Source organism: Apaloderma vittatum, unplaced genomic scaffold (genome assembly GCF_000703405.1).
Source record: "Apaloderma vittatum isolate BGI_N311 unplaced genomic scaffold, ASM70340v1 Scaffold40271, whole genome shotgun sequence".
NCBI lineage: Eukaryota > Metazoa > Chordata > Aves > Trogoniformes > Trogonidae > Apaloderma > Apaloderma vittatum.
In genome coordinates, this window is record NW_009700412.1 from 5,342 (window position 1) to 19,917 (window position 14,576).

General features: G+C 36.8%; 1 protein-coding gene across 1 annotated transcript; it reads left to right on the forward strand.

The window, feature by feature from the left end:
* The first annotated feature begins 357 nt into the window (after window positions 1–357).
* On the forward strand, window positions 358–14,232 carry LOC104269846 (regulator of nonsense transcripts 2-like). Its single transcript, XM_009878734.1, has 7 exons — window positions 358–719; window positions 1,748–2,527; window positions 6,504–6,664; window positions 7,634–7,831; window positions 9,643–9,792; window positions 13,042–13,104; window positions 14,138–14,232. Exons 1-7 carry the CDS (start codon window positions 358–360, stop codon window positions 14,230–14,232), a joined length of 1,809 nt encoding a protein of 602 aa, XP_009877036.1.
* Window positions 14,233–14,576: the final 344 nt, after the last annotated feature.

Below are 14,576 nucleotides of genomic sequence, written 5' to 3' on the forward strand. Positions count from 1 at the left end.
TCATCAGTCTTGGACATTTTTTTCAGATGGACATCTGTTTATGTTCCAAGAACTTTTATTCCTCAGATTGTAGAAACATTTTTAGAAATTTTTTTTACTGGACAATTCGTGCTGAAGATAACTTTGCAGTATAACACTATAACAAATGATTAGCTTCTGCCTGTTGTTAGGTCCATTCCTTAGTTCAAGAAAACTTACCTTAAACCTGTATTTTTTTCTAATGATTCTGGGATTTGTGAGTTACCTTACTTAGTTAAGAACTTAGTATGGATGGGCCATGAAAGTGAATAAATATGTTAACAACAATTTAAAAGTACCTGCTTTCTTGTGATTTTGCAGACTTGCCCGAGTAACAGGATGCCAGCTGAGCGCAAAAAGCCAGCAAATATGGAAGAAAAAGAATCTCCATTAAATAATAAAGAAAAAGAATTTAGTGAAAGACGAACAGTGAACACAAGGGAGAAGCCAAAAGAAGATGTCAAGGTTGGCATGAAGAGAGAGCCTTTAAAGGTTCCTGAAGATAAAAAGAAAAAAGTGGAAGAGGATAAAAGAAAAAAGGAAGACAAGGAGCGGAAGAAAAAAGAGGAGGATAAAGTAAAGGCAGAAGAAGAGCAAAAGAAGAAAGAAGAAGAAGAAAAAAAGAAGCTTGAAGAAGAGGAGAAAAAGAAACAAGAAGAGGAAGAGAAAAAGAAACAAGAAGAAGCAGCTGCTCAACTGAAGTAAGTTGTCTTTTCACGGCTCGATTGTGCCAGTTGCTGTAGTTCTGCTATCAGGATTGTGGACAGAATTAAAAGATGAATTGAATTACTTGTAATAAGTTGTATGTAGTGTTAGAAATTTTACATGGCTGGCTGAGCATACTTTGAGTTCTACATTTTCATCTCGCTCTAATATGGGGTTTTGATAGTGTTCTCCGTGTGATGACTCTGTAATGCACAATTATGCATGAATGAAGCAGCACAGTTTGTTCTCTGACGGAAGAGTATTAGCATCCTAAAGTTGGGAATACAGGCTCTAACAGGTCTACAGACCGTAACAAGAGCAAATCTACTCTGAGGGATGGCTGTAATTTCTCATGATCAGTCTTAGACAATTGGTACCTGGATGGCAAACAGGGAATGTAACCTGACAGTTTAACATGTGATATTACCAAGACAACATTTCGTATTAAGTTATCAAAAGTTGCCACGGTGTTCCAGATAGCACCTCTGGACCAATATAACCAAGATTCCGGACATTCTTATGTTTGAAATAATACCACCTTCTAAGACTGAGGCAATGTCACAGCCAAATTCTAGCTGGGACAGGTCTATTACACCTATTCAGAATTGTCTGTGTAATTCCAGTAGGCTGGGAATAAAAGATTTCCCTTAACTGTGTCCTTTCCTGTAGAAAGATTGCTATCCTATTCTGTAAGAACTTCATGTCCACGTGCAATGAATGGAATTTTATATTTAATCCCAAGTGATATATGTAAACATAGTATGTTCTACATGGAAATATTAGAGAAATTTCTTTTTGTAACAAGTAGTACTTTCCTTTTGCAGCAAGAAAAAATTAAACAGAGTTTGTAAAGCAGATGCTTTAGCTTTCTAAGATTAACTTGTTAAATACTAAAAAATAGAGTATTAAGGGGAAAATGTATTTAGAACTACTGGAGAGTTTCCAACTATGACTTTTTTTTCCTTTGAACTGTTAACCTGAAAATAAGAAGTAATGAAATTGACTAATTTTTTTTTTCTCTTAGGGAAAAAGAGGAAGCACATCAGCTCCATCAGGAGGCTTGGGAACGCCATCAGGCAAGAAAAGAGCTTCGTAGCAAAAACCAGAATGCACCAGACAATCGCCCTGAGGAAAACTTCTTCAGCAGACTGGATTCTAGTCTGAAGAAGAACACAGCTTTTGTTAAGAAGCTAAAAACCATTACAGAGCAACAAAGAGACTCCTTGTCCCATGACTTTAATAGCCTGAATTTAAGCAAATACATTGCAGAAGCAGTCGCTTCTATTGTGGAAGCCAAACTGAAAATATCAGATGTGAACTGCGCTGTGCACTTGTGTTCCCTCTTTCACCAGCGCTATGCTGATTTTGCTCCTTCGTTACTTCAGGCTTGGAAAAAACATTTTGAAGCAAGGAAAGAAGAGAAGACTCCCAACATTACCAAATTAAGAACTGATTTACGTTTCATTGCAGAATTGACAATAGTTGGGATTTTCACTGATAAGGAAGGTCTGTCTTTAATCTATGAGCAGCTTAAAAATATTATTAATGCTGATCGAGAATCCCACACTCATGTTTCTGTGGTTATCAGCTTTTGTCGCCACTGTGGAGATGACATTGCTGGTTTGGTACCAAGGAAAGTAAAAACTGTGGCAGAGAAGTTTAACTTGAGCTTTCCTCCTAGTGAGATAATTAGCCCAGAGAAACAACAGCCCTTCCAGAATTTGTTGAAGGAATACTTTACGTCTTTGACCAAACACCTGAAAAGGGACCACAGGGAGCTACAAAATATTGAAAGACAAAACAGGTGACACTTGAATGTTACTTTTTACTTATGGAGAAAAATGTAGTTTATGAAATGCCTGATTTTGTTGCAGTAGTTGTTAACAGTCTGCTAATAGTGTATGGAAGATAAGTGTATTCTGCCGTATATCTGAAAAAGTTCTATTTTTGCTCTTCATACTTAAAAGCAAAAAGCAAACAGACTCTTTGAATGTCATAAAAGAAATAAGGAGTTTCACTTAGCTTTAATTCTTTTAACTCCATTAATCTGATGCTCCCTTAGCAGCTTGAGAGTAATGCTTCTTTCCCAGCAGGTGCTGTCCTTTTCCAGTTGGCACAATTTGATTTCTCCTTTCCACCCACATGTATTGAACGGAGCGTATGCCACAATGGCTTTGGCTTGTTTACTTTTTTAACGTGCCAGTATGGAGGAAAAAAATAGGTTATTAACAAGATATCATATTTAAAGTGGGCGAATTTTATGTATTAAAATGCAGAAGGGTATAGGCAATTTGAGTAAAATCCTTTTAAAAATCTATATGAAATACTAATATTGAAGGATATAAATATGACCTCATACCTTTGAGATCTAAACAATTTATTTTCTGCCATGATCATGTTGTTTAATAATTGCTTGCTTTACTTTGAAGTATCCTGGATTGTCATTATTAGAGCCAGCCTAAACCTGAATGCTGGCCTTAAAACATGGTCATTCTTAAATCCTTCTGGAAGTGTTCCATGCAGATAGAAACAAGCAGGTTACTATATAGGCACAGGTTTCATCTAGAATGCTGAACGTCAGTCCGGAGCCAGATGATGCTTGGAATTCACTAAAATCTGACGTTACCAAACCAAGTCTTTAAAATTGGATCTGTTGTGCTGCAGTCCTATCTGGTCTCAGTCAGCCAAGGGGTGTATTTCACACAACCCATAAACTGGCTTTTGAGCTACTACTGTTTCTTGAAGTACCTTACTACTTTTAAAGTGTGTTATTGACTTAGTTTAGGGTTTTTTTGGCAATTATAATTGATTCTAGGCACATTGATTCTAGCTGAGATTTCAATGAGTGAGGGTGTTATAAACTCTGTGTAGCTTAAAAAAAATTCTGAGAGATATGAAGACTGTTAAGAAACCATGAAGAAGAAAGAATGCAAGTGATCTGGGAGAGGGAAATATACATCAAAATTTACTTGCACAACTGGATAAAATTGACTGGGTACAGCCCTGAGCAGCCTGATTTGATGTCATCATGGAGCCTGATGTGGGTGCATCACATAAGAGACCTCTTTATGCACCTTATCTAAATTATCCCAATGAACTTGGGAGCAAAGCTTTGTTTTGGAGGAGGAATGTGAAGAACTGTCATTTATCCTTGGATTAAGATAATTCTGTTATTTGTCTCTATCTGAACTTCAAGGGGTTTATTTTGACTGCTTAATGAAAGTTGGGGAATAAGTTTTGTTGAAGAAACCAGATGTTGGAAAACTCCCTGCCTAATTTCACTTGCTTACAACATGTCTAACAAAGCATTTGTATGCTTTGGAAGTGCAAGGCATGAGGTCAAAAACTCCACCTGGTAGGAAGTCTGTGAATACTATAGGGATCTTCCTAAACTGTGGATTTTTGGAAAAGTGATTGTGTCGTTGCTTGTTTTTGGTTTGGGTTGCTTTTTGTGATTTTTTTTTTGTTTGTTTGTTTTTTTGTTTGATTTTGGTGTGCTTTTTTTTTGTTTTAAAAACAATAATTCTGTTGGAAAATAGAATTTTGTATCTGTACTTGAAGCTTGATCCACTTTGCTAATAGCAACAGCTTTTATTCCCACTGTTACTGCAGAACCAAAAAAGTTAACAAGGACTGAACTGTTACCAACAATATCATAGGTTATATTTTGTCAGGTCAATACCTTTTAAATTTATGTGTGTTAGGAGAGTGACTGTGAAGTAACTCAAGCTGTACAGCATGATTGAGTTAATTGAAAATTAATTTGTGAACCTTAACACTGATTTACTAATGTATTACCTGCTGAATCACTTTGGTAAAATTAGATGCAAGGGTTTCTGCAAGTGGATAATTAGGAAAACTAACTTGAGTTACATGTCAACAGTAGAACCTGGTGGTTGGTTACACAGCTAAGGGCACAGCAAAATCTGTGCAGGCTGTGCCATCAGAACACAAAAGCTTGATTCCCAAGTTCTAGTGTGAGTTTTTGAAAATTAGTCTTATATATGGAAGAAATTTCTTTTGCCTAAATTAAGGGTATTTTTATGATCTGCTGATCTTGTGTTGTAGCACTCTGTGAAATTCTGAAGGGACTTAACTACTTGTGCTGTACTTGTATTCGGAAATTAATTACACTTTTTCAAAGTTTTTTTAGTATGCTTTAGCTTGCTTGAATTCGTTAACACTTGTCTTTTGGGAACTGAAACAGAGAAACTGAAACTTTTGTGCTGTTACAGCTTTTTGCCTTTTTGTTTTTTTTTTAATAATAGCACAGAGCTTCAGTGCTCATGTTCATGAGGCTACTGGTGTATTTTAGACTTGAAATATGTACCTTCTCAATAGCTGTGTCTATAGGAAGGCTGTGAATTGGCACTTAACATGTTTCCTGAATCCAACTGAGCTACTGCACTTTCGAAATTGGTGGTGGTTATGTAACTTGTTATGTTTTCTTGCTCTGCTTTGCAAGAGCAGGTAATACGTGTTAGATAGGTGTGCTTTTGTAAGAGGGACAAAAAAATAGAACTTTGGCCAGTGTTTCTGCTTCTTGCCCTCTAGCAAGACTTGTCAAGCTTTGGCTACGAGCAGGTGTAAGGGATTTTGTTGGTCTCCCTCTGAAAGGTGTAGATTTTTTTATGGTTAACTTGAAACTGAAAGAAACCAAGATGATACCCCTCAATTTATATTGCTCCCCTCAATTTATATTGCTGGTTTACAATTTGTATGCCATAAAATGTTCGGGTCTTTTGGTTGCATACTTACTGATTAATAAAAGCCTAATGATGACGTAATGATACAACTTGCTCAAGGAATTACAGCATTTGCACCTTATTTCAAGCTTTATCTTCTGATGCTTTCATCTCTGTGCAGGGTATGTATCTGTGCTGGGTAGTCCAATGTTACTTGTGTTATTCAAGTGACTGTAAACCACGCTGGGAACTTGCTAGACAGGCTCATTCTGTCAGCTTCCCTTTGAAAGTCCATGTTTGATGGGAGCCCATCTCTCTCTTTGCTGGAGCAGCTCAGCTGGCCCAAAGTGTCCCTCACTGGTAAAGAACTGACTGTGCCTTGTCCGTATGAGAACTGTTTGTACAGAGGTGATCATTCCACAGATGTGAAACGGCTCTTTTCGGGAGCCCTAGTTGAGGACAAACTAGAATGTTGCTAATGGGTAAAATGAGAATTTAAAATCAGCATAGATCATTTCATAAAAGAAAGCAAAGAGCAAGTGGGAAAACAAATTTAACTGCTCTTCATTTGGACCAATAGCATTGAAATAACGTGAGGTGGGTGTTTTTGAAAATTAGTGGGCTGGTTTTTATGTTGAATTTTTTTTGAGCCTCCTGGTGATGATTGCCCACTTAATCATTTGAAAAACGTGGAAATGTATTGTTACAGGTGCAAAGCAACTTTTATCCAGCTTTCATGTAATGTGAATGTTTCGGTTGACTTCAAAAGTCTTTTCATAGTGCAGGACTATTACAGGATAGCCATGGCCAAAAAAAATGTTAGCCTTTCTCTTTGGACATTGAATTTAGAGCATCTGGGACTGTACTATCCTCAGTGATACTGAAGCTGGTAATTAAAGTGTGGTTGTTTGGGAAAAAGTAGCGTTGCTCAAATTTTAGCTGTGTTGATCTAAACTAGAATTCTCGTGGTTCCCTCAAAGAGTCAAGGTTAGCTTTGCTCAGAGAAATTTGTAGTGGTTTAGCATAGCTCAAATATATTTTAATAAAACTGGTTAAGCTACTGTAACTTTGATTTTTATTTTTTTTTTTTTGTAGGCGCATTCTTCACTCCAAAGGAGAGCTGAGTGAAGATCGACACAAGCAATATGAGGAATTTGCAATGTCGTATCAGAAGCTGTTGGCAAATTCTCAATCTCTAGCTGATCTTTTGGATGAAAATATGCCTGACCTTCCCCAAGAGAAACCAACACCTGAGGGTAGGCCATCTTCTACAAGTGAACAGAATGCTGGACTTGGCTGTGGTGGGAAAGCTAACTAAACTGTCCTGCTGATGGGTTCTTTCCATTGATTTATTTTAATTTAGGCTTTCCCTCTTAAGGATATCAATAAATGAATGATACATGATTTTTTTTTAATTAAAGTAATTAAACCTAGTATGTAACCATTAACTAGAAATGTAGTTATGGTAACTTAAATAGTAGTTGAGTTTTGCTTTAGTTAATATAGGAATAAATTGAAAGTTAAAAAAGTTTTTAACCTGATCTTTTCCATTTAATACAATGCCATTTTTTGTGTTTAAAGAACTCTGTGTGTTAGAGCTTTAAAATCTGATCTTGTTCAGCAGTGGGTTTGAAGTGTATTTTAGGTCGTGATGTTATGAGTAGGAACATCACGAGTAAGTCCCTGGGTGGCCCTCTGACCTCCTGAGGGAAAGTACAGCATGCAACAGGCACTGTTCAATGCCTTAATAAATCTCAAATTTTAGGCTTAGAGGTGTTGAAATCATGACTGTACCTTTTGTATGAACTGATGTTGAGCTTAAAAAAAAAAAAAACTGTGTTTCTTAAATGCATCTAAATTTAAAATTATTTATGTTCTTAAAAATACAATGGGGTACAGCTCATCATACTCAAAACAGTTTCTTTTTATGCTGATGTGACTTTTCTTCCTAATACCACATAATGTGCTACTTGATTTTACTTGATTTGACATTCACTCTGATACTGCCTCTGTCTTCTATCAGCGCAAATTTACGATTTTAGGATAACTTTCTGATACATCTAATATTAAGATTGGATTTTAAAAAGCACTTTAAAGTATACATTGCAATATTCACGTGAACTGAGGGTAGCAATAAATAGGTTAATGTGTTTCTAGAATATTTTTTTTAATCTTTAAAGGTGAAATTTGAGTAAATAACTTTAACAGTTTCACTATTTTTGCAGAACATGGACCTGGTATTGATATTTTCACACCAGGGAAGCCTGGAGAATATGACTTGGAGGGAGGTATCTGGGAAGATGAAGATGCCAGGAACTTCTATGAGAATCTCATCGACTTAAAGGCTTTTGTGCCAGCAATTTTGTTTAAAGATAATGAAAAATGTTCCCAGAACAAGGATTCCAGCAAAGATGAATCAAGAGGTAGAATCCTTAGATGAGGATGTTTTTTTTTTTAACATATCTTGTCCAACAGATGTGCATATTTGATGAAAGTAATGAGTCTAATGAATTTCTGATAATCATGTCAGTACACAAGTTTGGATGAATTTTTAGAGAAGAATCTATGTGGGATAAGAATTATATCCGAGTATGATATTTAAGGAAGAAAAAAAGTAAATGCATTTTAGTATTGATAGAATTTTAAATTTAAAATAATTGGAAATTAACCAATGTAAGTATTAACTTTTCTGTGAGAAACCCGGAAGTTTGCCTTTGAAATATGTTAGTGGTGATTTTGTTTTTCCACTCAGTTGTTAGTGGTGGCTAAATGTCTTAGTATAAAGTTACAGCAGATGAAAAGATCTGGATGGTTCCTCACTTGTGATGCTGCTCTAGGTTTGCAGCCAGGCATTGGTTAGACAGTAACGGAAGATTCCTGTTTGGGTAAGAGCAGTGTTTTGGCATCAAGAAATTCCAACAGAGACGCAGACGATGTTTTTTGCTAATACACGTGCAGGAGGTCAGTGTTGGGTATTAATGGAGTTTCAACTTTAGAGCTCCTGGGGTCCTTCCTGATTTCTAAATTCCAAAATTGCTCTATGAGGATAATTAGATGTTGGAGCAGCTTATCTAGGGAGACTGGAATCTCTGTCTTAAGAGATTTTTGAGACAGCTGGAAAAAAATCCTTGAGAAATCTGGTGTGAATACAGTCTTCATCCAGTTTGAGCAGAAGGTTGAACTAGAGACCTTACCAAGGTCCATTTCAGACTAACGTTGTCTGTGATTCTAAACCAGTTGCCTGCTTTGTGAGGCTATTGTTTCCCTGTGTAGGAGTTGTCACATTTTTATTTGAAAAATTTAAGTATTTTTGTAATGTTATTTGCCTTGAAATTTATTTTTTTTTATGAAGTGCATCCTGCAAATGAGGCTTGAAGAGGCCTGAAAGAATAGCAAAATGTTGTAGATAATAATCTCTTGGAAAAATGCTCTATGCTGGACCAGTTGGTGTGATCCAAGAAAAATATTAATTTTTCCTTTCTGGATTTCATCTAGAGATTAATAGGTTATTTATTTTCAAGGAAAATATGATTTTTCAGTTGATCTTCTGCACAGCACATTATTTCTTCAGTGTCTTCCTCCTGTTATGCTTTTTGCTTTTTTTTTCCCCTCCCTTGATCTGTGTAAAACACTCTGTGTTTCCCTTGCTTTGTCGTTTTTTCTGTCAGTTTTGCTTTGAAGAATAGACAGTGCAAACTTAGAATTTATATCACTGGCTCTTTTTGAACGATGCTTGTGATATTTGCTTAGTAGGGTTTGGAAGATTTCGATTTTTCTGTCTGGCCTTCCAGTACGCGAGTTTTTGTGTGGAGGTTTTTTTAGGGGAGGTGGGGTTTGTCTTTTTACTTGCACTTTCCCTGTGATGGCCTGACAATCCGCTTTAAATCCTTCTGGCCTTAGATTGCTGTGTTCCTAAATATCCTGTTCCATACGAATGTGTGCACGTCATCCGGTGAAGACATACTAGGTGTAGCTCACAACAAACCAACACACTAAAAACTGCTGGCAGTCCTTGACAGATAAATATAAATGAATGTTTGCAGTTTTCAGACATACGGGTAAAGCTTTATGAAAGATATTAAATGATTGAGACCTAACAGTATAGTCTCAAGAAGTAGATATTCTTTGCCCCATTTCCTTTTAACAAGGCCAAGACAGGTTTAGCAATGTGAGTCTTGTATTCTAGTCATGACTGCATGTAGTTAATTTATTAATATTTCTGCTTAACTTCTAGATTCAAAAGATGCCAAAGATAATAAGGAAGCACCTGGGAGTGAGGATTTGGAGTTGGAGCTGGAGAACCTGGATATTAATGATGATGCCCTGGAGTTAGACTGTGGAGATGAGGCAGAAGATCTTACAAAAAAGCTTCTTGATGAGCAAGGTAAAAATAATTGGGTTTAGGGATTTTCTGCTGTTACCTGATTGGGTTTTTGGATCTTGTTGAAAGTAGTAGCTGTAAACTGCTAGGTTTGTGGTAAAAAATGCATTCATAACAAGACATTCAGATACATGTAAAAAGTATTATATGGAGGTTTATGTAGTGAGAGTTACTGATTCTTTCATATAGCTTTTAAAAATAATGACATGTGAAGGCAATTGTCTGAAAAGTGACTAGAAAGAAATATGTAGACTTCAGTGCCAAAATGATTTTCTCATCAAATGTGCTTTGAGTACTAGGAAAATATTTTCTGGTTTTAACTTTTCTTGAAATCTAAGATTCAGCTCTGCCTTTCTGTCTTATCATTAAAGACTTTTCGTGTTACAGTTTTACATATCAGGATTTAAGAGTTCTAACCTCTACTTATGGATAAAGGCTGCAAATGATACCTGTGAAAATCTATGTCAGTTTTACTAGGGAAAACAGCAGCAAAATGTTTCTTAAGAATTTTTCTTGTAATTCGTAAGTTTTTCTTTTAGTGGTACTGAGTTATGGGAAAAGCAACATCAGGTGTTAGGAGCCAAAATCATAGAAGAGCAAGTGAGGTGTTTTCTTTGGACTCAAATTGTCAGACATACTGGTTTTACTGCTTTAGATTTCCAGGGACCAGTGCAGACTTTTTTTAACTTCTGGAGCAGGAGCCTTGTTTTATGTCTAGAATGTGGCAAACAAATAAATAAATTGCATCTAGAGTCCACTGGCTAGAGATTCTGTGACTTAAAAGTGAAAAATCTACTCGTTCTAGTGAATCTACAGTCTGCCCTATTGCTTGAGATTGCATTGGGTTTTCAAAGCTTGGAAGTTACAAAACTATAAGCTGTGGGGTTCACATCAAAGCAAGTAAGTTCAGGCCCTGGCAAAGACTATGCTGGTGTTTAAAAGCGTGGGTTCAGCTAACCGAGCTGGTGCGTGGGTCTGTGGGCTTGGGTGTTGAGTAACTTGAACAACTCCTCAGCGTGCCAGTCTCAGCTGACAAGAGGGATGGGATCTTTAAATTGGGTGACTCCTGTGTACCTCAAGTTAGCTGAGCTGAAATTAATCTTGGGGCAATGCTGGTCTGTGACACCTCACAATTTCAAATTAGCTCCAGAGTCAGACTCTTTCAGGCTCCTTCTGAATGGAAGCCTATTAGGATAATTCTGTGTAATACTTCCTTAGGTTTTTCCTTTCTTTATCCAGACATGTTGGAAGAAGCCGAGCCCTCTTTGGAACAAACGTTCCTTTCCATTTAGATATTTCTCAGAGTAGTCATCGGCCCATTAAGCTCGTTAAGATGTGAAGTTTTAATTGCAGGATGTTCACCTTTAGCAAGTTGTTATCCTTAGGGCAGAGATCTCAAACAAAACACTGGCGAGCTTGGTTCCAGCTATCTGTAAGGGAGGTACCCAGACATTCTCTTGGAATCCAAATGAAAAAAGAGCATTTCATTCCAGATTGGTCATAGCCTGCTAGACAGGCCAAAAATACTCCGTCAATAGATGTCTAAAGGGACGGGCATATTTACTTCCTTGTCAAGAGTCCCTTCAAAAAAAGACTTGATAGGAACTTGAAAATTATTCCAAATATAAAGACAAAGCCAAATAACGTGGGTGAGGTTCTGTGGAAGTGAGGAAGGAATAACAGGAGATGCGATCAGAAATAAACATGCAGTCTCTGTATGGTTCTAGCGTGCTGGGAGGCAATCCCAGGAGGCAATTCCAGCTGAAGTATGTGCGTTGGCACAGAAGGGATTGATCATCATGCTTTCCATTGTAAAAGGAAGGTGATGCACGTTTTGTCATAATATAAAATAGTAACCACCAATACTAGTTTCTGTTTTTAAACTACTATTGACTGAGGATTAAACGTAGTCCCATCTGAGCAGCTGATCCCCTTCCCATCTGAAAAGTTAATTTTATATGTGTCAGAAGGAGGTTTACTTGATATCATTAAACAGCGAGCCCTTAAAAAAAGCCTTTTACCTTCTGCCTAGTCAGGGTAATAGCATTTGACTTGCAGACTTCTACTTAGTGGAGAACTGTTACTTCATGCTTGTCTTTGCTTCTTAGTTTGTTTTATTTTTTGTGAAATGTGGAAAATTAGTGACTCTGCAAGTTCTATACCTTAGTCAAGTTTCTTTGATATGGACAAGTAGTGTCATAAATTAATGGTGGATATTAAAATAGATGTGATCACTAAATTCTTTTTCTGCTTGAAAACTAGACTATAATGTAAATGTTACTTGAAATGTACAGAGAAATACATTGATTAGTTTTTGTGTTGTTTGGGGTTGTTTTGGAGGGGTGGAATTCTGAACATCCCCAGTTGGTAGCACCAGATATTCAGAATTAACGTAATTCTGAATTTAGATGTTGTTTCAAGTTCTCTGATGCATTTCTGTCTAGTAAAGAGCTAGATTCTGTCAGACTTTCTCGTTAAGTAAAATTCACTGAGGTTTGAAATTAGGAAAATTAGATGTCCCTAAGCTACAAAATGTAGCTTTTACTTTTTTTTTATGTACTGAATTTTTGTGCATCTGTACTTGAGGTAAGTTAGCAGTGATGTTTTGGTGCAAAGCCAGCAACGAATGAAACTGCTAAACCAGAGTATTCCCAGGCTGAGATGGGCCCTTAGTATAAAAACGGAAGATGCATGAAGTGTAACAGGGTCTTATGTTCTAGAATAGTTTGGGTTGGAAGGGAACTGTAAAGTTTGTGTAATCCAGCCTGATATGCAAGGTCCAAGATGAGGAAAAGTAACTTTAGTTCTTGTGATAGTCTGGGAGTGTGGATTTCATTGGCAGAGGGAATAAGTAAATTATAGAGGGGAAGACAGGATAAATAGGGTAAATACAGTTCAGTCAAACAGTGGGTGCTGTATGTCTTTTGTTACTTCTGCATTTCCTCTTGTCAGTTCTCTTCAGTCTTTTCTCCCGTCGACATATGAGGGAGACATGGCAGTTTTCTAAAGCGTGTGTTTCCAGAGCAGATCTGCTCTGGTGTAGCATCCTTCAGAGAGCTGCAGTGCCTGTCTCTGCAGGTTTTCTCCTGAAGGTTGGAATCTATAGTCAGCTAAGTTTAAGATATGATGTGTAAAAGGAAAGTTAATGCGGAAAGTTGAAGTTTATTTACCAGGAATTCAGCTAATTTATTTTGTTTCTCTATTATGTTAACTTTAAGTGAATCTTAATTTTCTTATTTTCAATATGCTCAGGGAAGAGAAAGGGAGCAGATAGCACCGGAGCTGAAAATAGTGACGGAAAACATGCTCAAAGAAGTGAGTTTTGAGGTGGTTTTTAAAAGAGAAGATACAATGTTCAACTTGAAGCCGTGTGAATGGAGACAAAGATGTTAAGTAAGGAATGGCCAGGGTGGAAACCATCAAGGGTACTGGGATCAGGAGTCTGATGTTAATAAATATCTAGCACCAAGTTTTGTAAGGTTGGTCAGCAGCAGAAATGATGTGTAGAAGTAAGTATTAAGTCAACCCTGTTAATTTTGCCGTACTGTTTAGAGAGCTAGTAAAATTCCTATCACAAGAGCAGGGATTTTGAAAAGATAAAAGTATTCATTAAGTAATATTTTTTCTTTGACTTGTGAGGCTGGATTCTGAACACATTCCGCAGTAAGGCTTTCGTTCAACAAGACGCTTAATGTTATGCTTATGTCTAAGTGTTGTGCAGAGGAGAGGGATTGAGCCAACAAATTGCTGACGGTATTGGTTTGTACCCTCTGAACGCGAGGGCTCCTGCATGGTCAAATTCATTACAGAAACTCATCTCACAGAGGAATAGCTACTGGTGTTACAAAAGCACTTTGTTATTGTGTGCTGTCTGGGTGATACTATACCAAATAAGATGAAGCTTTCAGACAGTAGAGTTTCTAGGAGAGAGCCCTCTTTAAGGATATAGTTTTATAAAAAGTAAAAAAACCAAGAAAACAAAACTGAAAAACCCCAAGTTGTTGTCAATAAGGGAGCCAGGGCTTTCTCAGAAGGTTTCTGTGTAGGGAGGGGGGAAAACAAATAAGTGTTATTGCAGAAGCTGAAGACTGGTGCCAATCATTGCAGAACAACTTCACTAAGTTCTTAGTGTCTTCTGATGCTTTCTGGGTCCTGCTCTTTGAAAGCTGTGGGTTTGCATTCGTTTCCAGTTAAATATAAAGGTGTTTAAAAAAAAAAAAAATCATTCAGTCTCACGCAGAGACTGAATCATTCAGATTTTACTGCATGATTTTGATCTGCACCCAGATAGACGATTACAAACAGTCTAACCATAATTGTTATATGTTACTACTTGTAAATTTTTTAGAAAGAAGTAATGCAGTTTTAGAATGTGATGATAATGAAAGACTGGAACTCAAGAGGATCAAAGTCGAAAGCAAGAAACACTCGAATTTTGCATGAATTGCATACCTAGAATTGCTGTTTGCCTTAGAGAAGGAAGCTCTGACTGTTTAATTTCCTGTCCCTGTAGAATCTGTCATTTTCTGTCTTAAGTCCCAAACCTGCCTCAGGTACTACAAAAGAGTCTTTCCACCTTAAGAAGAATTCAAATACTGTAATGAGAAAGAAATACCTTAAAATGCAATGTGAGAATATCTGTAGCCCTCCAGTCAGGGAGATGACTGGTGAAAGAAAAGATATATTTGGGAACGGTTGAAATTGAATATGATAGCTGTGAAAGATTGTTTTGAAAAGTGACTGAATTGTCAAAGACTTTTTTATTTATTTATTTATTTATTTATTTA

Bases quoted from the DNA above. Each gene is read 5' to 3' on its own strand.
- LOC104269846 (XM_009878734.1), top strand. From the start codon at position 358: ATGCCAGCTGAGCGCAAAAAGCCAGCAAATATGGAAGAAAAAGAATCT. The intron at 6,665-7,633 runs GTAGGCCATCTT...CTATTTTTGCAG, and splicing joins AGAGAAACCAACACCTGAGG to AACATGGACCTGGTATTGAT. The intron at 9,793-13,041 runs GTAAAAATAATT...CAATATGCTCAG, and splicing joins AAAGCTTCTTGATGAGCAAG to GGAAGAGAAAGGGAGCAGAT.